The following is a 25,532-nucleotide window of genomic DNA, read 5'->3' on the forward strand; positions in this document are numbered from 1 at the left end:
CCTGCAAGTCTTTTGGCTGTGGGAGGAAACCGGAGCACCCGGAGAAAACCCACGCAGACACAGGGAGAACTTGCAAACTCCACACAGGCAGTACCCAGAATTGAACCCGGGTTGCTAGAGCTGTGAGGCTGCGGTGCTAACCACTGCGCCACTGTGCCGCCCCTTTTTTTTTGCTGCCCCAAGACTATTTTATGGTACCTTTTCAAACACAATTAAGTGTGTTTATATGCAATATATGGAAGAACATTTACTGGTCGGGCATCCCTTTCTTCTAATAATCTCAAAAACACAACTTTTGAAAATTTAACAGCGTGTGCTGGCATTTAGGTTACTTACAATATTATATTAATAAGAACCATATTTGTACCAAGGTTTGGGATTTTCAGCCTTCTGTACTTTTTTCTCAACAATTCCCTCCTTCGTCAACCAAAAGTATGAGTATGGTCTCTACCAATGACGCTTGAGCCAATGGATAGTAAATGTATAAGAATAATGCAGGTTAATTCAGCAGTCCATTTTTGTCACCATCATTTGGGTAGCATCTCTTTACTGTTTTGTATCGTGCTGAAACAGCCTGGTTGTGATTCAAAATTCATTGGCAGAGAATCAAATTGATACTCTCCTATTCTACGTCCTCCATTGTGTAACACACTTACATACCAATACACTATAGGAGACCTAAACTTTGTAGAAACAATGCTCGACAGCACTGGCTGCTATTTTCATCATTATACAATTCATAAACAAACCAATCCCCCACTCCCCACCTCAACTACCTTAAAATATAATTTTATATAGCTATGATTTTGGCCATTACAATGCATTCTCAGTCATTTCAGTAAGGGTCAATAGTTAGCTGCATTTCCTCGCAAGCATAATCAATTCCTGTACCTAAAACCAAAGGCAAGAAGTGACTAGGACAGAAATACCGACTTCATTGGTCCATTCTCAATTAGCTTTGTTAAATTCCAATTGAAAGCGCCAAAACTATCTGTCATTATCTTGCACAGGCTGTACTTAAGAAAAGATCACAAATCAAAAATGCTATGTTTGTTTTTGGCTTTCAGACAGTTCAAAGCACTGTTCCAAGTATAAATTTACAATCTAATTTGGATTATCTTACTTACAGTAACTTGCTAGTGGGCAAAGATGAAAATATGAAAATAAACTAACAGTTAAAATAATTTTCCTGACCAAAATTGGAATTGAAATTTGCCTGTGGACTCTGAAATCACCAGCAAATTCTATCAATAGTTTTGAAAGATAATTTCAAAGACAAGCCCTGAAGGTTATTTATGGCTCTTATAAAAATGTACCTCATAACATTTCAGTTAACTTATTATTTTAACAGCTGCAGCATTATTTTTAAAAGGAATGAAGCTTCAGTATTTTGATAAATTTTACATTATAATCAAAATTTGTCAATAAAAAGCATCCTTATCCATCTAAATATGATAAGCACTTCGCAAAAATGATCAGCTTTGACTGCCAATCACTTATCTGAGAATCAATTGGGCTGCTTACCTGGCTCCACCTCATGCCAACCACTGGACTGACTGCCACTCCCTGGAGATCGACCTTGGTTGGTATAAAAAGGTTCTTCACCAGGGCTGTCCATTTCATCTTCCATAGATTTGTGGCGCTTTGCAGAACTGCAACAGGGAGATGAATGTCAGGTCTGTGCAGTCATGCTCAACCCATGTACCACATTAGGGCCACAGTCTCATCGTTAATCTCTTTACATTAGAGACTGTCACAGCCTCCAAACTCATGTTCAATCTGCATCCACTAGATCCTGTCAGGAATGCACAGTCATGCTCAATCTCTATACTTCAGACCCTGTTCCGATGACAGGCACATTCAATCGATTTAGATTGGACCTCTTCCAGTATACCATCTCTGGTATCTATACAAATAAAGTTATTCTATAGTTTGTGCTTACAATTACTTTTTTAAAATCTAGGGCTGAATTTTGTAGAGGTGGCAGAAGTCCTGCCACTGGAGCTGAAAGCGGGAGGCACCCCTGCTTCAGCTGGTGGTGGACCCGGGGAGGCCTAGGTCCTACGAGAGCTGTTACGACGGAGGCGGGAGGAGTGCACTGTCCTTCTCTAGCTCCACTTCTCCACAAGTCACAACATATATTTAAATGTTTACCCAGTTACCGATACAGCCAATTACATACACTATTTTAACTTCAGAATAAAATCCACCAAACAGGTTTCTTTAGTAAACACCAAAATTATTAATTTATTATAAAACAAGACTTATCCAGTAAAAATGCAAAGCATTAACACATTGATTGAAAAATGAAAGTTCCCTTCTAACTTAACCCAATACACACAACTTAAAGAAAAAATAATGACGTTTTCACAGCAGAGATCTTTTTACAAAAAAGACAAAAAAAATACTTTGGCCAAATACTTGTCAATTCTTGAAGGAAAAGGATAAGAAATGGAATGAAATCAGTTGTCCCTTTTCTGGCATCCCAAATACATGTAGACAGCTGTCACTGGGATCTTTTTGAAGCAGTTCTCTTCAGGCAACTTCAAGGATTAGTCTGGCAGACTTTCCAGGAGAAATGCGGCATCAGGGGTTTCAGCTATCGCACACTGGATTCTCAGGGTTTCTCAGAGAACTGGAGAGAGGATGAACTGGTTGCATCTCTCTTAACAGGCTGACCCCCAACCGACTCAAAACAATCCCAAAACGAAAACAATTCTTGACCACCATAAATCTTGGCAAGTCACTTCTCTGTAAACAACTCCCCCAGTCACCAAGGCTCCTGTTGTTTATTTAGCTTAAGGCATGTGACATCCAGTAAGGGTTTGTTTTTTTAAACAAAGTTCAAGTTTTAAAGTCCTTCCAATGACCTTTTTTTAAAAAAAAAACAAAGTCCAGCATCTATAGAATCACTTCAGTCCTCCAAATGAATCCATCTCTACAATCTTCAACCACAAGTCCTCAAAAAAAAGTAAAAAATAGAAACAATTTCATAACAGAGTCTTGTCAGTAAATGTTAGCAAAATATTCGAACACATGAGGATCACAGCTGACCCTGGCCTCAACTGCCATCACTTTTGTATTCTACAAACAGGAGTTGCTGATCAACAATCCTAAACAGGAATCCTGGCCAATTTTCCTCTTCCCAATCCAGGAATGCTGAGGCAAATTATAGCACATCCACCACTGCTGTACAGGTGATTATCACAAACCAAGAAATAAGCCTGGATTTTGGCTATCACTGAGTTATTGAGGGGAGATTCATGAAATAATGCATTGTAGATATAACAGCCAAGTTTACTGATGAAGTTTATATATGTCATTCAAAGCTTGAAAACAACCACAATGCAGCAACAGTACCCCTTTAAGTGTAAAGTCAAATAACAAAGATTTTTCTTTTGCATTTAGATCTAAAAACAAATCATCTGATTAGACAGATAATGCATTGAAGCATTTAAGGGGAATCTAGATAAGCACATGAGGGAGAATGGAGTGGAAGGATATGTTGATGGCGTTAGATGAAGAGGGATGAGAGGAGGCTCATGTGCAGCATTAACACTAGTATGGATCTACTGGACCGAAAGACTTGTTTCTGTGCAGTAAATTCTTTGGAATAATGTAACTGAATCTCCACCAAGCTGCTCCAACACCGGACCTCTGGAATCACGCTTCACCAGTAGTAAAGTGAGCCTGACCCAGTTGGAGTATCTGGGGTCAGGTCATTTACATTAATCATGTTCGCACAAGTGTCAATACTGGTGCATCAAGGGCCCCTATTCGTGGGGAGAGAGGGCAAAATGCAGTGCTTGAAAGCTGTATATGTATAATGCCAGCTAGACTGGCTTAAAAGTTCTTCACATTGCTCCCTTTATAAGAGGACTGGTTTCAAGGTCTCAGACTGCTATCCTGGGTTGTTCCAGCCATGATTCTGGCCTGCACTTAACTCAATTTAGTTGGACACTTGTGCCTTGCAGCGTCCAGATCATTCAGGGGTCAGGAAGCAGGAAATCCAGCCGATGATTCCAACCCATTGGCCTCACCTCTTTTTATAACGAAAGGCTTTCAAGGGATGATGGAACTTCTGTCTGCCCTTGCCCCCGCAGGAAATTCCCTTGGCTTGACAGTCAGGGCAGAAACACGGTATTATCAGGTCCTGTCAGTCGTAGTACATTGGAATGCCACTGGCTGAAAGGAAATTGTGGCCAATATCCTTTTACGGAATGGAATAATTAACGTGATGAAAAATTTGAGGCTTGGAATACAAAACTACCATAATTTATTCACAGTTTTATTTTAGGCACAAAAGTACTGTACTTACAAAGAATAAAACCAAACATCCTAGAAGGATGAGACATACTGATGGAGAGTAACTTCTATAACACAGATACAACTGAATAAAGCTTAGAAATATCTGTAGTTTGGGTCTGGAAAAGTTACTAATGGTAAGAGAAACTCACAAAAAAAGAATGATGCACTGGAAATTCTTGCAGCTTTACAGACACGGAGAGTGGAATCTTATCAGCACAGCAGAGGCGGATTTTTGAAAGTTGCATGTCGGATCAGCACCCCGACATAATCCCGCGTCCGTTTGAACAAGCTGGAGGCGGGCTGCCACGGAACTGGCAACCCGTTCCATAGAGGTGGGCAGCCAATTAGGATAAGTAAAGTCCCACTTAGCTGTCATTTCCAGAACTCGTCGGCATCTTGCTGACGTCGGACAGGTCCCCACTGAGGCCCAAGTCCAGCAGGTACCTGGAGGTAGCTTCTCAGCTGCAGGCTGGGGGCTATTGGAGTCTCCTCTCAATTGCGCAATTAGGGATTTCCCTGCCCCTGACAGCTGTGTGCATTCTTTATTTTTAAATTTTCCTCACGCTTCAGAGAACACCTCCATTTTGAGGTGCCCTCACAGTCCCCTGCCTACTTCAGCAGCATCCACTTCTCCCGGTGGGGCTGCCAGCCATCCAGTGCTGTGGACGCTCTGATTGGGCCTCCCGCCATCCTTAATTGGACGGTGAATGCGGAGGCAACTCTTAATTGGCCACCTCCGCTGGTGCAGCTCTGATCCATGCAGGGTCGGGATCCAGAAATGGTCCCGACACCTGTAAATATTCTAAGAGCAGAAGATTCGGTTCTGAATCTCAAGGAGTAAGATGGATTTTCATTAAAGTTGGCAATTTCCCTGCATCCATCGACAGATTCTATGGCCCTTTTTTCTCTTTGCTTTAGTTCAGTGTCACCCCAGTTTCCTCTTTAATTTTTTTTTAACAATTCTGCAGCTGAGCTTAACCTTAATGAAAATTCTATGATCGAGTTCCAGCTGACAGTTGCAGTAACTAAGCCATATTGATAAAACTTCCACAGTGTGTTTTTGACGCTACAAATGTTGCAACTGCTCTGCATTTTGCAGTCCATTAACATGATTTTTCTTCATTTATCACAAAATTCAACCTTGCTAGCAGCACAAAACAAGTGGTGTAAAAGCCACACAATATCATTAAGAATTAAACATCTGCATAACTGCTCATTTTCTAAATTAATCAAACCAGCCACAGAGGGATTGACACCCTATAGTAACATGAAGCCAAATGAGTGAATCTGCTTTCAAAGCAACATAAATAAAAAGGTTGTGTGAACATATCCAATCGTTGTAGCAAGGTATTACGTTGGTAAGCATGGAAGTACACAATACACACAATATTTATCATATTAATATAAAAGCAAAATACTGCAGATGCTGAAAATCTGAAATTAAAAAAAGTGCTGGAAATACTCAGCAGGTCTGGCAGCATCTGTGGAGAGAGAAGCAGAGTTAATGTTTCAGGTCTGTGACCTTTCATCAGAACTGGCAAAGGTTAGAAAAGAATTAGATTTGAAGCAAGTTAAGGGGGGGGGGGGGGAGAGAACAAAGGGGAAGGTGTTTGATAGGGCAGGAGAGATTAAATAACAAAGCTGTGCTGGGACAAAGGCAAAGAGTGTGTTAATGCTTATGGTGAAAGACAAAGCATTAGTCCAGAGAATGTGTTAATAGCAGAATAATGAGCAGCTCTGACTACATGAAAAGCAGGCACATGATTAAAAAATAAAATATTTTAAAAAAGGCCAGTCATGCTCTGAAGTTATTGAACTCAATGTTCAGTCCACAAGGCTGTAGAGTACCTAATCAAAAGAGGAGCAGCACCTAACCGATTTAGAGTTTAAGTTTAAGTTTTAATAAATTTCACTTTTCATCTTTAAACCTAAGAAAGCCTGTTTATGCACATTTCTTTGCCTTATAATTGGAAAGTGGTGAACAGGGATTCACCAAGGGGGAGCTCAAAACAGTGTGTTCAAAAATTAAACCCTGTTACAATAAGACCAGGTGAAGACAGAAGAAGACCCCTAGACACCTTTCTCACTTGGTCATAATACCATGTGTATCTGTAAGTAAGTGTAGTTTCCGGGCTGGCAGATCTACTGTGGGCATGATCTTCTCCATATACTAGCTACAAGAGAAGTGTAGGAAATAGAATAAACCCCTTTACCTTACTTTCGTAGATCTCACCAAGAAATTCAACATGGCCTGCAAAGCAGGGCTCTACAAGATTTTGGGAAAAATTGGTTGTCCACCGAAGCTCCTCAGTCTCATCCGCTCCTTCCATGTCAACATGCCCTGCACTGTACAGTTTGATAGCTCTACTTCCGACAGTATCGGAGTGAAGAATGGAGAGAAACAGGGTTGTGTCCTAGCCCCCACTCTGTTTGGCATCATCTTCTCCAGCCTCCTGACCTTCGCCTTCCCTGCAAATATTCAAAGAGTATACTTGCACCCTAGGTCAGACAGCAAGCTCTACAATCCATCAAGGCTGAAAGCGAAGGCAAAGACACATCAGCCAGAATTTTACATTGGGTGGGAGGCCCCGCCCACCGGCCGAAAAGTCGGGGCAAGCCCGCCTCCACCGGGCCTGGGGAGCCACGCTGGGATTTTACGCTCCCCAGGCCCTGCCATCACAAGCAAGGTGAAGAACAGCCCTGGAACAAAGGTAAATTTTTGGGGCCTCACTGGGGACAATCAGCCAGGCCCCGGCGAGGTAAGGGGTGTCAGCTGGGGGTGCGGGGTGGGGTGATGTTGTACAGTGGGGACGGTTGGGGCTTTGGGGGTGGCCCTCCATGGGGCACAGGGTGCCCAATCAGAGGACTCCCCCTAGTTCGTAAGAAGGCCTTCAGCTTTTACCTGCCAGTGTTCTTGGGGCCTTTGCCGTCTGCCCGCCAAGCTGACACTTAGGACTAAGCTGATGGTTTATCAGGCCTGTGTTGTCAGCACCTTGCGGTATGGCTGTGACATAGGGGTGACTTACAGATACCAGGAAAAGAAGCTCAATAATTTCCACCTTCGCTGTCTGAGGCGCATTATGAATATATCTTGGCAGGAGAAAATCACAAATGTGGCAATCCTCTCAAGGCAGAGCTCCCAAGTGTGTGGGCACTAATTGGACAGAGGCAGCTTCAGTTGGTCGGACACGTCCGTAGGATGGAAGACTGTTGCATACCCAAAGACCTTCTGTATGGTGAGGTAGCCGGGGCCAGACCACCAGCAGGGTGCCCAAAGCTCCGCGTCAAGGGCGCTTGCAAGCATGACACGAAGGCCTTAAATATCGACTGCCACACCTGGAAATCAGGGAAATGGCGACACATCCTGTGGACTGGCATTCACTACCATGATGACCAGTTGCTACAGCAGCTTGGCAATAGGCGCCAACGCCGAAAACAACAGCTCACAGCATCACTCGGCAGCTTCACGTGCGGCACTTGTGGCAGAACCTTCTCCTCAAGGATTGGCCTTCACAGCCATCAGAAAAGGTGCACCAAGAGAAGACACCCCACCTAAATGGATTGTTTGCTGTGTGTCCATCATCTTTTGTAGATGAAAGGATGCCAACCAACCCTCTTATCTAAAGAGAAAAACTGCACTTCTCAACAGGTCTCCAATCCATCTCGTCGGCATTAGACAACTTCAGAAACTGGAGAACAGAAGCAGTTTCAAAGCTGCAATAGATTTCAGTTCAGAAACCTTCTGATAATATTACTGCCATCTCACCAAACGCTTCATATCAATTTCATTACAATGCATTTATTAAAAATAGAGCTCAAATAATTCAGTATTGCTTACAGACCCTGCACACATTGCCGTAAGAGTTCATTTATCATAACTACTTTTAAGATATTGATCAAAACCCAAAAAATTAACACACTTTGTACTCTTTTTTTTAAACTAATAACACCATCATAAAATAGTAGGAATAAGGAAAGAGTACCTAGCCCATCTAGTCACTTAGATTTACTCAAATCGTTACCATCTCTCTCTGTATGGACACCAAGCTATATTCTGCCAATCTCTGAACTATCCTGCATGTACACCTACTCCTTTTCTACTACAATCAACTTTGCATCATTGCACTGGTGGCCTGACCATTCTGGAAATTGCAGGACCTGTGCTCCCAGCAATTAGGTCAGGATATGTCCAGGAGTCTTCACTGCCAATCCCAGCAGGCTTTCCAGGGTTCAGAAGAGGCTCCCTACATTACATTCTGGTCAGCACCCAGGCCACCAGAGGTATCTTGAGTGTGGCCCATGATGGAAAGGATGGGGATTCTAGAACCACTTGCATTAGGAGGTGGCGGAGAGGTGCAGTGAAAAGGGTTTGCTGGGCCCTTCCGAGAATTATACTTCAAGTGCCCTCAGAAATTCCCCTTGTAAGGAAAACACAATTAAATCATTTGAAACAAATCTGCTCCTTTTCTTTTGGGACTTCAGGCTGGTATTGTGGAGCACATGCACAATCCTTCAGTGACCAGTATGCTAGGTATACTGTTACCAATTCTATACCAAGAATATAAGGGTTCCCTACATTGGGTGGGCTGTCCACAATCTTGCCCACCCCTACATCAATGGCCTTATGACTGGAAGAAATTGTTCTGCCCCTTCCAAGACACAATAGAATCTCTTATGTAAGCCTTAGCCCAGCCAGGTCTTGACCTAATTTATTGTCCTTCTGGTACACATCTGCTGGATTTTAAGCCTCATTCCCTTTACATTGCAGAACCACTTCTATAATTTAATTTTAATTTAATTTTATTTAGAGATACAGCACTGAAACAGGCCCTTCGGTCCACCGAGTCTGTGCCGACCATCAACCACCCATTTACTCTAATCCTACATTAATCCCATATTCCTACCACATCCCCACCTTCCCTCAATTCCCCTACCACCTACCTATACTAGGGGCGATTTATAATGGCCAATTTAGCTATCAAACTGCAAGTCTTTGGCTGTGGGAGGAAACCGAAGCACCCGGTGAAAACCCACGCTGTCACAGGGAGCACTTGCAAACTCCGCACGGGCAGTATCCAGAATTGAACCCGGGTCGCTGGAGCTGTGAGGCTGCGGTGCTAACCACTGCGCCACTGTTGCTACCAACTTTTCTGCATCTCCCTCTAGAATGTCCGTTCACTTGTGAACAAGGCCCTTGCCATCCATGCAAAAGTAAAATACTGCAAATGCTGGAAATCTGAAATAAAAACAGAAATAGAGAATGCTGGAAATACTCCACACATCAAGAACATCTGCGGAGACAGAAACAGAGGTAACAGGCCGAACTTTATCAGAACAATGCCACATACAGCGGGAAGGCCGGTAGCAGGTTGAAAACCCATTTGTAATTGAAGCAGACTTTGCCATGGTATTAGCATCCCACTTCTGGGTTTCCTGACCAGAGAGGGCTGGCAGGATAACATGCCAAATCTGTCAACGGAAGGATTTCTAGTTAAAAAGACTCTGGCAGGGCTCAGGATGGCTGAAATGCACATTGGTTCCTCTGGTTTCACCAATGAGAGGAATGGAAAGGAGACCTGAGAAGACTGCCACCCACGTCTTGAATTCTTACCTGGAGGTTCTCCTCTGAGATCTGAGAGACTGGTGAGGTAATGTTTGCCAAGGACAGGAGGAAGAGGTTAGCCTCATAAACCAAGCAGGCATGGATGGAAGTGGCCAAAAAAATTAGCAGCAGAAATATGATCCCTTGAAACTGGAGACAGTGCCCCAAGAGGTTCAAAGACCACAGGAGGGCAGGGAAGATGAGTGGCATCACATTTTCAGGTGCCAACTTCCACTCTCTGACTTGCTCAGCATTCTCCTGCACAACACTCCTCAGAGCAACACACCTTGAAGCTCCACTCATTCCTCTCTCTCCAGGCATGTCCTCACATCCCCATCTGAGCAGCTGACACTCACTCACCCTCACCTTTGGTCCATCTCACAGCCATGCCACACAGTTACCCTCCACAAATGATGTACTTTCCTCCTCGCCACACAACCGTTTTCTCACAACTCTCTGCTTTCTCTTCATGCAGGAAAGAATGCAAAATTCCAGGGAGAAACAGAGAACCTGGGGGATCCCTCCAGTGATAGCCACCTTGACAGCAACTGCCAATGTGTGCCCACCAAGCCCACTGGCGAGGTGATCTTGTTCCAGGAGGTTGCGGATGTCAGCAACAACCTGCCATGCAAACGCCTGAGCCTCCTGAGGCACTGGTGCTCACACACGTCGAGAGAGCTGATCCTGTCTTGGGGATCTCGCCTCTGTGCAACTGGATCTCTGTGCCCATCCCCTCTGTCCTATGGAACGGCACATGACTGAGGAGAAGGCAACTTGTGCTGCTACTGGTGTTGCTCCTGCTGCTCCTCTTGTTCCTCATCAGAGGTGCAAGGTAGAGCTGCATAAGTTGCTCGCTTGCTATTGTGAAGGCTGACAGCAGGGAAGTGCAAATCAAGGTCAGCGAAGTCCCAAGACAAGTGAAATGACTTCTAAGACTTTGGAGATCACCTGCCAAGCAGTAACGAGTTCTGAAAAAAGGTCATCGACCTGAAATGTTAACTTTGTTTTCCTCTCCACAGATGCTGCCTGCTGAGTCCTTGCCATCCATGAGCATAATGTGGATCAATATCATGGGCTTGACGGAAACCTGGCTGAGGGATGTTGACGCCGTCTCTCTAAATGAAGTTTCCCTGCCTGCCTATACCTTCCACCACTTGCCCCCATCCCACAGACCTTTGCGTCGTTGGTTTGGCTCTTATCACCAAATCACATCTTAGTCTGTCCCCTTATCCTCTGGCACTTTCTCCTCCTTTCAGCATCTCACCTTGCGCCACCCCTCTCACCCCTCATTTAAAATCTTCATTCACTACCACCCACCCAAGTACCATGAAAATTTACTCAACGAGATATTTTCACTACTTTCTTCCCTTAGCTGCAGCACCGAGCTTTCAGCTGTCAAGGCCCTAAGGGGGAAGACAGTGTCGCAGTGGTAATGCCACTGAGCTAGTAATCCAGAGGCCGAGGCTAATGTCCTGGGGTTACAGGTTCAAATCTCACCATAGCAACTGGTGGCATTTAAATTCAATTAATTAATAGAAGTCTAGAAATAAAAGCTAGTTCCAGTAATGGTGCCATGAAACCATCATTGATTAAAAACTCATCTGGCTCACTAATGTCCTTTAGGGAAGGAAATCTGCCGTCCTTACCTGGTCTTGCCTACATGTGACTCCAGACCCACAGCAACGTGGTTGACTCTTAACTGCCCTCTGAAATGGCCTAGCAAGCCGCTCAGTTGTCCAGGGCAAATTGGGATGGGCAACAAATGCTGACCTTGCCAGTGATGCCCAGATCCCATGAAAAAATATTTTGAAAGAGCTCTGGAATTCCCTCTCTAAACCTCCCACTTCTCTTTCCTCCTTTAAGTTTAGTTTAGTTTAGAGATACAGCACTGAAACAGGCCCTTCGGCCCACCGAGTCTGTGCCGACCATCAACCACCCATTTATACTAATCCTACACTAATTCCATATTCCTACCACATCCCAACCTGTCCCTATATTTCCCTACCACCTACCTATACTAGGGGCAATTTATAATGGCCAATTAACCTATCACCCTGCAAGTCTTTTGGTATGTGGGAGGAAACCGGAGCACCCGGAGGAAACCCACGCAGACACAGGGAGAACTTGCAAACTCCACACAGGCAGTGCCCAGAATTGATGCTCCTAAATCTTTGATAAGCTTTTGGTCATCTTCCCTAGTAGCTTATGTTGCTCGGTATTAAGTTTTGCTTACTAACCCTCCTGTGTAGCGCCCTGGGACACTTCATTGCGTTAAAGGTGCAATATAAATACCAGTTGTTGTATTGAGCAAACTGTGCAGCACTTTTTTCAGCATAAGTGATGAGTGCAGGAACAAGCCAACCAATAGAAAATGTTCTGATTTTAAATGAAACACTGTTACTTAAATATTTGTTCAGAAAATGCATTCCAGAACCATAAAGTCAAAAAAAAGATTTTATTTTGAAATTGAGTCTTTGAAGTTAAAAAAAAAAAGCTGATCACATTTTTAAAAATACTGTGAATGGTTAGCTGTACCTATCCTGGGTACACAAAATCAATCAAAACTTTACTTGGTGTACATAAATAGAGAAAAATAACAGAGGAGAAGCAGCACAACTTTTGTACTCAAATACTGAGTACTCCTCCCAACGAAAAAGTTGAAGCAAATCCAAAATGAAAAAGACCACTTTGTCTCACATTGATGAAGGGTTGAAGCATTGGGAATGAAATGGAGCAACAGTTTTCATAAACAGCTAAGCAGATGAAATATTGGAAGCCTATAGGGTTCAAAACATACAAGAAACTATACAAGCAATGAGTGCTAGGCCTGAATCTAGCTCTCCCCAACAGCATGGATAGACATATGGATGAAAATGGAATAGTGTAGGTCAGATGGTCGGCGCAACATCGAGGGCCGAAGGGCCTGTACTGCGCTGTAATGTTCTAATTCTAATTCTAATTCATGCAAGGATCCATTTAAATACCACTGGAAATAGCTTCCTCTGGACCTGTACCGCCCATGGGTTGAGGAACAGCAGGAGAGAAGCGGGTCAAGTCAAAAGTGGTCACAGGATATGACAAAATGTTAGCTGTATTATTTGATCCATACCTGCATAGATTAATTAATTGCTCACAATAGTGCAGTAAAAACCTATAGGTAGCACTTCTACTTTTGTCACTAAAGAGTTGAACGTTCCACTGCATGACATATACATTTGGGAGTAAAGACCCACCTTCAGCAAAAGCACCAGTACCAGCTGCAGGGAGGTCCCTGCTCGAGTTAATGCAGTTACACAGGCTTCTTGTGCCTAGCTCCAAATGAGGATGTAAAAGAAAGACTGCATTTATATAGCATCTTTCATAAGTTCAGGACTTCTCAAATGCTTTCCAATCAATGGTGTACTTTTGAAGTGTTGTAATGAAGGAAACAAGGTAATCAATTTGTACACCGCAAGGTCCCACAAACAGCAATGAGATAATTACAAAATATGTTTTAGTGATGTTTGGTGAGGGATAAATATTGGTCAGTTCACCACAACAAGCAAAGACGTTTATTGGCATTCTGATGGATGGCAAAGACACTGCACTCCTTAATTTCTTTTCACATTTTTTATGAAGCCTATCACTCTCTCTATAAAACGTAAGCCGTACCCTATGAGAGTTACCATTTGAAGCAGTGTACACAACCACTACCCTTTTGCATACACTCTTTCTTTATGTCAAAGCCGTTACAACTGAAGAATGGCAAACAGACATTGAGTTGCTTTGATTGATGTGCTCCATGAAGCCAATTCTCCTTCAAATAATACAGTCACAGTGGATTGCTGCACAGTGAAGCATTATGATTACTTCCTGGATAGTGGCTACTGACATTCATAAAGACATTTCAGTGGTCACACACCACCTTACCATTATAACTGAGCACAAACCCTTCTTGTTAACACTGGCTGTCAGAGATGCCATCTTTCAGATGAGATATTAAAATGACAGCCCAGTCTGCCCTCTCAGGTGGAGTTAAAAGATCCCATGGTACTATCTGAAGAGCAACAAAGCTCTCCTTGTGTTCTAGTCAACATTTATCCTTCATTGAACATCACTATCTGATCAGTTATCTCAGTTCTGTACATGCAATCTTGTATGCAAATTGTTGTGTTTTCTCTCGATTGCAAAGGACTTAATTGGCTGTAAAATGCTTTGGGACATCCTCAGAACATGCAAGGCACTATATAGAATCATGGAATAGAATCGTAGAATGGCCTCCTTCTGTGCTGTAACTATTCAGCCCATTGAGTCTGCACAGGCACTCTGCAAGAGCAATTTAGCTATGTAAATGCAAATTTGCAGATCATACAAAACTAAGAGGGGCTGCAAATTCTTCTTTTGTTACAAACAGCCCTTGTTCCCAAATGTATAATGTACAACGTGAGGGAACTCTACCACCGAGTCAAAGAACTGTCCTCCTTCCACCTTTGGCCTCCTTTCCCTGTGAAAAATGATGAAGTGTCTCTGTATCCGATGGTGAGCACTTGTAGACAGCCAGTAGTGGTAGATGCCCCTGTGATAGATTTGAAAGGTTTAGTAGCAGGAAAGTTTCATGTTGTGGTAACTTTTCCTTCTATGGAAAGAGGTATCCCTGTTCCAGAAGTTGCTGGCAGCTTACCCTGCAGCCATTTGTGTGAAGGAATGGTGACAAAGACATGTTTCTTGTGATATGTTCAGGTAGGTGTGCTGGGTTCTATCAATGCAGATCCTGGGATAATGACAGAAACATGCAAAACACTCATCCGTGTTGCTGCACTTGCATTTTTTTTTTGGTGCTTCATGAACTCAAGATCATAAAGATGAGGAAAATCAATTGCCCCATCTTAATTTACCTGCCATTGTTTGGCCCACACGTATTAGTTTAAGTCATTCTTCAATTGGGCTACCTCCTACAATTTCAAAGCCCCTCTGACCTTGGTATGATCTGCAAATTTGACTAATTTGCAATGAGTTTCTGAATGCAAGATGTAAATTAGAAACAGTGGTTGAGTGGTTAAGAACATAAGAATATGAAATAGGAGCAGGAGTAGGCCATTGGGCCCCTTGAGCCTGCTCCACCATTCAATAAGATCATGACTGATCTGATTGTGGCCTCAACTCCACTTTCCTGCCAGTCCCCCATAACCCTGGACTCCCTTGTGGATCAAAAATCTGTCCAGCTCAGCTTTGAATATATTCAATGACCCAGCCTCCACTGCTCTCTTGGGTAAAGAATTCCAAAGATTAAAAACCCTCTGAGGGAAGAAATTCGACATCATCTACGTCTTAAATGGGAGACCCTTTATTCTGAAACTGTGCCCCCTAGTTCTAGATTACCCCAGGAGAGGAAACATCCTCTCAGCATCCTGTCAAGCCCCCTTACAAACTTTTTTGTTTCAATAAGATCACCTCTCATTCTTCTATGCAGGAAGGTAGATGCAGGAAGGATATTCCCGATGGTGGAGGAGTCCAGAACCAGGGGTCATAGTCTAAGGATACGGGGTAAACCTTCCAGGTCTGGGATGAGGAGAAATTTCTTCACCCAGAGAGTGGTGAGCCTGTGGAATTCACTACCACAGAAAGCAGTTGAGGCCAAATCATTGTATGTTTTCTAAAAGGAGTTAGATATAGCTCTTGGGTCTAAAGGGATCAAAGGGTATAGGGGGAAAGCCGGAACAACTACTGAGCTGGATGATCAGCTATGATCATAATGAATGGCGGAGCTGGCTCCAAGGGCAAAATGGCCTACTCATGCTTCTATGTTGCTTAACTCCAATGAGTATAGGCTTAACCTTTCCTCATAAGACAACCCCTTCATCCCAGGAATCAACCTAGTAAACCTTCTCTGAACTGCCTCTGAACAAAGCAAGTATATCCCTCCTTAAATAAGGAGGCCAAAACTGTTCACAGTACTCTGGGTATGGTCTCAGGTGCAGCAAGATTTCCCTACTTTTGTAATCGAGGCCAACATTCCATTTGTCTTCCTAATTACTTGCCATATCTGCATGCTAACATTTTGTGATTCATGTACAAGGATATCAGATCCCTCTGTACTGCTGCATTCTGTAGTCTCTCTTCATTTAAATAATATTCTGCATTTCTATTCTTCCTACCAAAGTGGATAACCGCACACTTTGCCACATTATACCCCATTTGCCAAATTTTTGTCCACTCACTTAACCTATCTATATCCCCTTGCAGACTCTTTGTGTCCTCCTCACAACTTTCATTCCCACCTATCTTTGTATTACCAGCAAATGTGGCTACAATACATTCTGTCCCTTCATCCAAGTCATTAATATAGATCGTGATTAGTTGAGGCCCCAGCACTGATCCCTGTGGCACCGCACTAGTTAGTTTGCCAACCTGAAAGTGACCCGTTTATCCTGACTCTCTGATTCCTTTTAGTCAGCCAGTCCTCTAACCATATTAATATATTACCCCCCAACATCATAAGCTCTTGTGCAGTAATCTTTTATGTGGCACCTTATCGAAAGTCTTTTGGAAATACAAATACACTGCAGCTACTGGTCCCTTTTTATCCACCCTGCTTGTTATATCCTGGAAGAACTCCAATATATTTATCAAACACGATTCCCCTCTCATAAAACCATGCTGCATCTGCTTGATTGTATTATGATTTTCTAAATGTCCTGCTATTACTTCCTTAATAATGGATTCCAGCATTTTCCCAATGACAGACATTAGACCAACTGGCCTATAGTTTCCTGCTTTCTGTCTCTCCTTTCTTGAATAGAGGTACTACATTTGTGGTTTTCCAATCCGCTGGGACCTTTCCAGAATCTAGGGAATTTTGGAAGATTACCACCAATGCATCCTCTATCTCTGCAGCCACTTCTTTTAAGACCATAGGATGCAGGCCATCAGGTCCTGGGGACTTGTCTGCCTTTAGCTCTAATAGTTTTCCCAGTACCTTTTCCCTGGTGATTGTGATTGTTTAACATTCTTTGCTCCCTTTTACCTCTTGTTTTTCAAGTACCTTTGAGATGCTTCTTGTGTCTTCGACAGTAAAGACCAAAACAAAATACCTGTTCAATGCTTCCGCCAATTTCTTGTTACCCATTATTAATTCCCTAGAATCACTCTCTAGAGGACCAACGCTCACTTGAGTTACTCTTTTCCTTCTTAAATACTTGCAGAAACTCTATCTGTTTTTATATTTCTAACCACTTCATACTCTAATTCCTCCTTTTTTTTGAGTCATTCTTTGCCGGTTTTTAAAATCTGTCCAATCTTCTGATCTACCGCTAATCTTCGCAAAATTGTGCGCTTTTTCTTTCAATTTGATGCTATCTTTAACTTCCTTAGCTAGCCACAAATGGTGCATCCTTCTCCTAGAGTCTTTCTCACTGGAATATAGCTTTGTTGCCACTACTTCTCTACGGTCCTATTTCTTAACCTAATTTTCCAGTTCACTTTGGCTAACTCTGGTGGCCAAAATAGGAAGGCATGTTGTGATGAGGAAACAAAGAATCTGCAAAAGGATATAGATAAGTGAGTGGGCAAAAACTTGGCAGATGGAGTTCAATGTGAGAAAGTGTGAGGTCATCCACTTTGGGAGGAAGAATAAAAAGGCAGATTATTATTTAGATGGAGAAAGACTACAAAATACTGCAGTACAGAGAGTGCTCTCGTACATGAAACACAAAAAGTTAGCATGCAGGTGCAGCAAGTAATTAGGAAGGCAAGCAGAATTTTGGCCTTTATTGCTAGGGGATTAGAGTTTAAAAATAGGGAAGTCTTGTTACAACTGTACAGAGTGTTGGTGAAGCCACACCTGGAGTACAGTTTTGGTCCCTGTATTTAAGGAAGGATATACTAGCATTGGAGGCAGTTCAGAAAAGGTTCACTAGGCTGATTCCTGGGATGAAGGGGTTGTCTTATCAAGAACGGCTAAACAGATTAGGCCTTTATTCATTGAAGTTTAGAAGAATGAGAGGTGATTTTATTGAAACATATAAGATTCTAAGGGGACTTGACAGGGTAGATGTTGAGAATATGTTTCCACTGGCGGGGGAAATCACGAACTAGGGGACATAGTTACAGAATAAGGGGTCACACATTTAAAACTGAGATGCGAAGGAATTTCTTCTCGCAGAGGGTGGTGAATCTCTGGAATTCTCTACCTCAGAGTTGTGGAGGCTAGGTCACGAAATGTATTTAAGGAGGAGGTAGACAGATTTATGAAATCTCGGGGATTTGAGGGTTATGCGGAGCAGGCCCAAAAGAGGAGTTGAGGCCTGGGACAGGTCAGCCATGATCTTATTGAATGGTGGGGCAGGCTTGAGGGGCCGAATGGCCTACTCCTGCTCCTATTTCTTATGTTCTTGTGTTTTCATACCCTTGTAATTGGCTTTATTTAAGTTTAAAACACTAGTCTTAGACCCACACGTCTCATCCTCAAACTGAATGTGAACCTAGTATGCTATGATCACTGTTACCTAGAGGCTCCTTTATTATGAGATCATTAATTAATCCTGTCTCATTGCACATTACCAGTTCTAGAATGGCCTGTCTCCTGGTTGGCACTAGAATGTACTGCTCTAAGGAACTGTTCCGAAATACACTCAATGAACTCATCTTCCAAGCTACCTTTGCCAATCTGATTCGTCCAATCTATATGTAAATTATAATCACCCATGATTATTGCAGTATCTTTCTTACAAGCCCCCAATATTTCTCCCTGTACACTCTATCCTACAGTGTAACTACTGCAAGGGGACATATAAACTACTCCCACAAGTGACTTCTTTCCTTTGCTATTTCTTATCTCTTATCTAGTGGCGCAGTGGTTAGCACCGCAGCCTCACAGCTCCAGGGACCCAGGTTCAATTCTGGGTACTGCCTGTGCGGAGTTTGGAAGTTCTCCCTGTGACTGTGTGGGTTTTCGCCGGGTGCTCCGGTTTCCTCCCACCGCCAAAGACTTGCAGGTGATAGGTAAATTGGCCATTGTAAATTGCCCCTAGTGTAGGGAATATGGGATTACTGTAGGGTTAATATAAATGGGTGGTTCTTGGTCGGCACAGACTCGGTGGGCTAAAGGGCCCGTTTCAGTGCTGTATCTCTAAAAATAAAAAAATCTTGATCTTTTGAACAAAGATCATCTCTCACTACTGTACTGTCATCCTTAATTAACAGAGCTAACTCATCAGCTTTTCCTAGCCTTCCGAAATGTCAAATACCCTTGAAAATTCAGGTCCCATCCATGGTCACCTTGCAACCATGACTCTGTAATGGTCATCAGGTCATTCATATTTATTTCTGTCTGTGCTAACAATTCATCCATTTTGTTACGAATGCTGTGTGCATTCAGTTCTGTCTTTTTACTATTTTTGCAAACTCTGGCCTTATCCGCTGGTTCACTCTTAAGTTTATAAGTTCTGTCCTTTCCTGCCACAATCTGGTTATCATTACCCATGTCGCTACTCTGCACTATTGCTTTGTCTTTTCCCTTTAATTTACCACTTCTCCCCCTCACTTGATCCCTCTCACCAACTGTTTCGTTTAAAGCCTTTGCTACTGCCCTAGTTATATGACTCGCCAGAACACCAGTCCCAGCACAATTCAGGTGAAGACCATACCAACGGTACAGCTCCCATTTTTCTCAGTACTGTTGCCAGTGCCCCATGAATCAAAACCCATTTCTTCCACACCAGTCTTTGAGCTATGCATATAACTGTCTAATCTTGGGCAGCAGAGTTTTGGATGACCTCAAGTTTAGAGGGTAGAATATGGAACACCAGCCAGGAGTCCGTTGGAATAGTCAAATGTAGAGGTAACAAAGGCATGAGTGAGGGTTTCAGCAGCAGATGAATTGAGGCAGGGGTGAATCCGGGCGATATTAGGGAGGTGAAAATAGGGAGAAAAACAAGAAACGCTGGAAATACTCAGCAGGTCTGTCTGAAGAAGAGTCACTGACCTGAAACATTAACTCTGCTTCTCTCTCCACAGATGCTCCCAGACCTGCTGAGTATTTCCAGTGTTTCTTGTTTCTTGTGGCGAGTCGAAGAGACTTAGCAGTTGGCAGGAAAAAAGACAGAGGCGCAAGGGGAGAGCCAACTGTGTAACAGCCCCGACAAACAAATTTTTCTGCAGCACCTGTGGAAGAGCCTGTCACTCTAGAATTGGCCTTTATAGCCACTCCAGGCGCTGCTCCACACACCACTGACCACCTCCAGGTGCTTACCCATTGTCTCTCGAGATAAGGAGGCCAAACAATGTTTTTATTTCAGATTTCCAGCATCCGCAGTATTTTGCTTTTATTTTAGGTGAAAATAGGGGTTCTTAATACGAGGTTGGAAGTTCATCTCGGAGTCAAACGTGACACCAAGGTTGCAAATGGACTGGTTTAATCTCAGACTGTTGCCAGGGAGAGGGATGGAGTCGATAGTTATTTGGAGGTAAACTACTTTTAGAAGTCACATGATCCACAGTAAGAAAAAAGTGTCCTATTCCTTTGATTTTTCCTATTCTACATTTTATTCCTATCATCATACAAAGCTTGAAATCCTTATACAACATATACAGTTCAACAACGTCCAAAGCAAATAAAGAAGGATACAAATAAATTACTGGGTTATTATCTACGGTCCCTGCATTTAACCATTTTTATCAATAACCAGAGCTCATTAGAGAACTGTAATAAGGATAATTTGTTGTGCTATTTAAGTACATATTCTGCTGCACTTGAAATGGCTCAAATCAAACAAAATTGCTTCAAAACAAAGCCTTGCACATCAGTTTTGCGTTTTAAGTAACACATGTGGGGTGTTTAACAGCAGAATGCAGTGATGATCTGATGGATTGGTGTTTCAAGGAGACAATGGGCGAAGAATTGGGCTCGATGGTGCCTGTTCTATGAACACTAGAGTGACCTTTGTGTTTCAAAACGGTGTCTGCCGTGCACGTGTATACTTCTAACGTGAAGCGCCCTGGATGCCATCTCAGTAAAGGGGATAGCGTGCACACACGCACGTCAGTAAGGACATCATCACCAAAATCTGCCAGCTGCAGGAACAACTCCAATCTCAGGAACAGGACAAGGACCACATTGCCAGTGGCTGTGAACAGTTACACTTCTGGCTCCTTTCAGGCTGGTGCTGGATAACAACAACATCTCAGTTTGCAATCCACCATTGTGTAAGGGAGGTCACTGTGGCTCTGTATTCAAAGGGAGGTAACTTCATTTCATTCCCTCCTGCCAGATAGAAGCAGGTGTAGTGACCACGAAGGTTTCTAAGGTTTGCAGGCTTCCCCATGGTACAGGGTGCCACTGACTGCACACACATCGCTTTGTGGATGCCACATCTCAACTCTGCACTGTACCAAAACCAAAAGATGCAGCTGGTGTGTGACCATAGGTAGCAAATCTTGCAGGATCATGCCCAGTATTCTAGCAGCAATCATGATGCTTTCATTGTGTGGCAGTCCGTGTGCCAGCTGTATTTTAGCCATGAGAAACCAAAGGTGGCTACTGAGAGACAAAGGCTAGCCGCTGATAACATAGCTCATGACTCCAGTTTGCAAACAATCCACATGTGTGCAGCAGCCATGCAATGAGAGCCATGCTGCCACAAGAAATGTGGTACAGCAGACTATTGGCGTGCTGAAACGACCTTTCCATTGCCTGGACCACACTAGGCGAGTGCTGCATTACTCAGCTGAGAAGGTCTCAAGATTTGTGATGGCACTGTAGAGGCTACACAACCTCGTCATCATGAGGCAAGGACTGTTGCCACCAACTATAACGTGAGAAGCTGAGGATCAGGAGCATGAGGAGGAGGAGATGAAGGGAGGCTCCAATCTGGACAGCCCTTTTCTGTACAGGCTGTACGTGAAGATGTAATTCAAGTGCGATGCTAGTAATTACAACCCAATTCTCCATTCACCAACTGACACACGCTCCTTACCTTTCCTCTATCACTGATCATCCTTTCGGCCACAATGCAAAAATAAAAGCCAACACCAAATAAACATTGCAAACCAAATTTATAAATGAAATCATGCCATATACAAAAGTTAACTAATTACTCTTGTGCATTCCTGTTTTCCGAGTGGCTTCGCCTACCCTAGTGCTCCTATGAAGTGCGACACCAGTGACTGCAGCATGGTTGATGGAAGGCTGCTGACTTTCAGTGGAGGATACTGCAGATGGCCTTGGGGAACAAACTCAAGCAGCTCTGGGCCTAAAAGGCCTGGCTTCAGACTGCACCATCTTAGCATGGGTGGCAGTGGCACGGACTTGCTGGCTGGCACACTAAAAAAGGGAACTGGTGGAGTGGGAGGGGTGGGAGGAGGAATGCTGCCTTCCATTGGGTCATGCCTCAGCAATCCTAGTAATTTGTTGGAGGACAGATTTCTGGACTGCTGTGACACCTGGCAAGCCCCTTTGAATACTGTTAGCCACAGGTATGATGGCAGCAGTTTGAGCTGACTTGGCAGCAAGCACAACAACAGGCTGAGCTTCCACTGCAGAACACTGACTTTTGGTGGCAGCTGCTTGTGCTGCAATGGAGGCTCAGGTATTGATCATTAGCTGTTACATCATGGTTAGGTCCACGGGTGTGTTGATGGAGTTGGTCACCAGTTCCACGCTGGAAAGGATTGACTCCAAACTCTGTGCAAAACTGTGTTAAGTTAATGATCGCCTCCTCCATGATCCTTGACACTGACTGCAGGCTTTCTGGCATGCTTCTCAATGTACGAAGTATTTTGTTGTCTACACCCATCAGCCTTTTTCTGTAGTTTGGCCTATCGAAGTCCCATCTGAATCCTCTGTTGCAGCATGGTTGGTGGAAGGCTGCTGACTTTCAGTGGAGGATACTGCAGATGGCTTTGGAGAACAACCTCAAGCAGCTCTGGGCCTAAAAGGTTTGGCTTCAGACTGCACCATCTTAGCATGGGTGGCAGTGGCACGGACTTGCTGGCTGGCACACTAAAACAGGGAACTGGTGGAGTGGGAGGGGTGGGAAGAGGAATGCTGCCTTCCATTGGGTCATGCCTCAGCAATCCTAGTAATTTGTTGGAGGACAGATTTCTGGACTGCTGTGACACCTGGCAAGCCCCTTTGAATACTGTTAGCCACAAGTATAACCCGTGTGTGACCTCTCCCTCCAGTGAGCTGGCACCTACACTAGGTGATTCACTTTGGAAGGAGTAACAGGAATGCAGAGTACTGAGCTAATGGGAAGATTCTTGGTAGTGTAGATGAACAGAGAGATCTTGGTGTCCAGGTGCATAAATCCCTGAAGGTTGCTACCCAGGTTAATAGGGCTGTTAAGACGGCATATGGTGTGTTAGCTTTTATTAGTAGGGGGATCGAGTTTCGGAGCCACGAGGTCATGCTGCAGCTGTACAAAACTCTGGTGAGACCGCACCTGGAGTATTGCGTGCAGTTCTGGTCACCGCATTATAGGAAGGATGTGGAAGCTATGGAAAGGGTGCAGAGGAGATTTACTAGGATGTTGCCTGGTATGGAGGGAAGGTCTTACGAGGAAAGGCTGAGGGACTTGAGGTTGTTTTCGTTGGAGAGAAGGAGGAGGAGAGGTGACTTAATAGAGACATATAAGATAATCAGAGGGTTGGATAGGGTGGATAGTGAGAGTCTTTTTCCTCGGATGATGATGGCAAACACGAGGGGACATAGCTTTAAGTTGAGGGGTGATAGATATAGGACAGATGTCAGAGGTAGTTTCTTTACTCAGAGAGTAGTAGGGGCGTGGAACGCCCTGCCTGCAACAGTAGTAGACTCGCCAACTTTAAGGGCATTTAAGTGGTCATTGGATAGACATATGGATGAAAATGGAATAGTGTAGGTCAGATGGTTTCACAGGTCGGCGCAACATCGAGGGCCGAAGGGCCTGTACTGCGCTGTAATGTTCTAATAATTCTAAATAATAATTCTATGTTTGTCTCCTGCCCTGGTGGCACCATACTTGTGCCCAGTGTCTCACTAAATGCAGATTCTGCCTCTATGCCATCCTCTAAGATACGGCCAGTGTCAGTATCTGAGCTAGTGGTTGCAAGTGTGAAATCAAGTGACAGTGTGTCTTCAGAATCACAATCACAGAATCATTACGGTGCAGAAGGAGGCCATTCAGCCCATCGTGTCTGCACTGGCTGTCTGAAAGAGCAATTCCCTCAGTTCCATTCCACTGCCTTCTCCCCAATACTCTACACATTCTTCCTTTTCATATAACAGTCTAAATCCCTTTTCAATGCTTCAGTTGAACCTGCCTCCACCACTCTCTCAGGCAGTGCATTCCAGAACTTAACCACTCGCTGTGTGAAAAAGTTTATCCTCATATCACTTTTGCTTCTCTTACCAAATACTTTAAATCTGTGCCCTCTCATTCGCGATCCTTTCACGAGTGGGAACAGTTACTCTCTATCTACTCTGTCCAGACCTCTCATGATTTTGAATACCTCTATCAAATTACCTCTCAGCCTTCTCTTCTCCAAGGAAAACAGTCCTAACTTCACCCATCTATCTTCATAACTGAAATTCCTCATTCCTGGAATCATTCTTGTGAACCTTTTCTGTACTCTCTCCAATGCCCTCACGTCTTTCCTAAAGTGCAGTGCCCAGAACTGGACGCAATACTCCAGCTGAGGCCGAACTAGTGTCATCATCACGGTCTTCCTCTACTGCCTGGCTTTTTTTTATTCTTTCATGGGAAGTGGGCATCGCTGGAAAGGCCAGCATTTGTTGCCCATTCCTAATTGCCCTTGACAACTGAATGGCTTACTAGGCCATTTTAGAGGGCAGTTAAAAGTCAACCACATTGCTGTGGGTCTGGAGTCACATGTAGGCCAGGCCAGGTAAGGGTGGCAGATTTACTTCCCTAAAGGACATTAGTGAACCAGCTGGGTTTTTACAACAATCAATGATAGTTTCATGGCACCTTTACAGAAACTAGCTTTTAATTCCAGATTCAGAATCGCAGAAAACTAGTATGCAGGTGCAGCAGGTAATAAGGAAGGCAAATGGAATTTTGGCATTTATTGCTAAAGGAATAGAGTATAAAAGTAGGGAAATGTTGCTGCAACTGTACAAGACATTAGTGAGACTGCACCTGGAGTATTGCATATAGTTTTGGTCCCCTTACTTGAGGAGGGATATAGTAGCATTGCAGACAGTTCAGAGGAGGTTCACTGGATTGATTCCAGAGATGAGGGGTTTGTCTTATGAAGAGAGATTGAGCAGTTTAGGCCTTTACTCTCTAGAGTTTAGAAGAATGAGAGGAGATCTAATTGAGGTATGTAAGATGATTAAGGGAATTGACAAAGTAGACGTACAGAGGATGTTTCCTCTGGTGGGGCAATCTAGAATGAGAGGTCATAGTTTCAGGATAAGGGGTAGCAGATTTAAAACAGAGATGAGGAGAAATTACTTCTCTCAAAGCGTCGTAAGTCTGTGGAATTCACTACCCCAGAGTGCGGTGGATGCCGGGACATTGAGTAAATTTAAGGAGGAGAGAGACAGATTTTTAATTAGTTGAAGGGTGATGGAGAACAGACAGGAAAGTGGAGTTGAGGTTGAGATGAGATCAGCCATGATCGTATTGAATGGCGGAGCAGG

General features: G+C 43.6%; 1 protein-coding gene across 10 annotated transcripts in view; it reads right to left on the reverse strand.

Annotated features, from left to right (window-relative positions):
• nfia (nuclear factor I/A) overlaps window positions 1–25,532 on the reverse strand; it is a 516,334-nt gene that overhangs the window by 158,804 nt on the left and 331,998 nt on the right. For all 10 annotated transcript variants that reach the window (XM_068037192.1, XM_068037191.1, XM_068037196.1 and 7 more), the window contains one exon: window positions 1,525–1,652. In XM_068037192.1, coding sequence (XP_067893293.1) covers window positions 1,525–1,652 — 128 coding nt within the window. The remainder of the gene's footprint in view (window positions 1–1,524; window positions 1,653–25,532) is intronic.

Source organism: Heterodontus francisci, chromosome 8 (assembly GCF_036365525.1).
Source record: "Heterodontus francisci isolate sHetFra1 chromosome 8, sHetFra1.hap1, whole genome shotgun sequence".
In the NCBI taxonomy this organism is placed as follows: Eukaryota; Metazoa; Chordata; class Chondrichthyes; order Heterodontiformes; family Heterodontidae; genus Heterodontus; species Heterodontus francisci.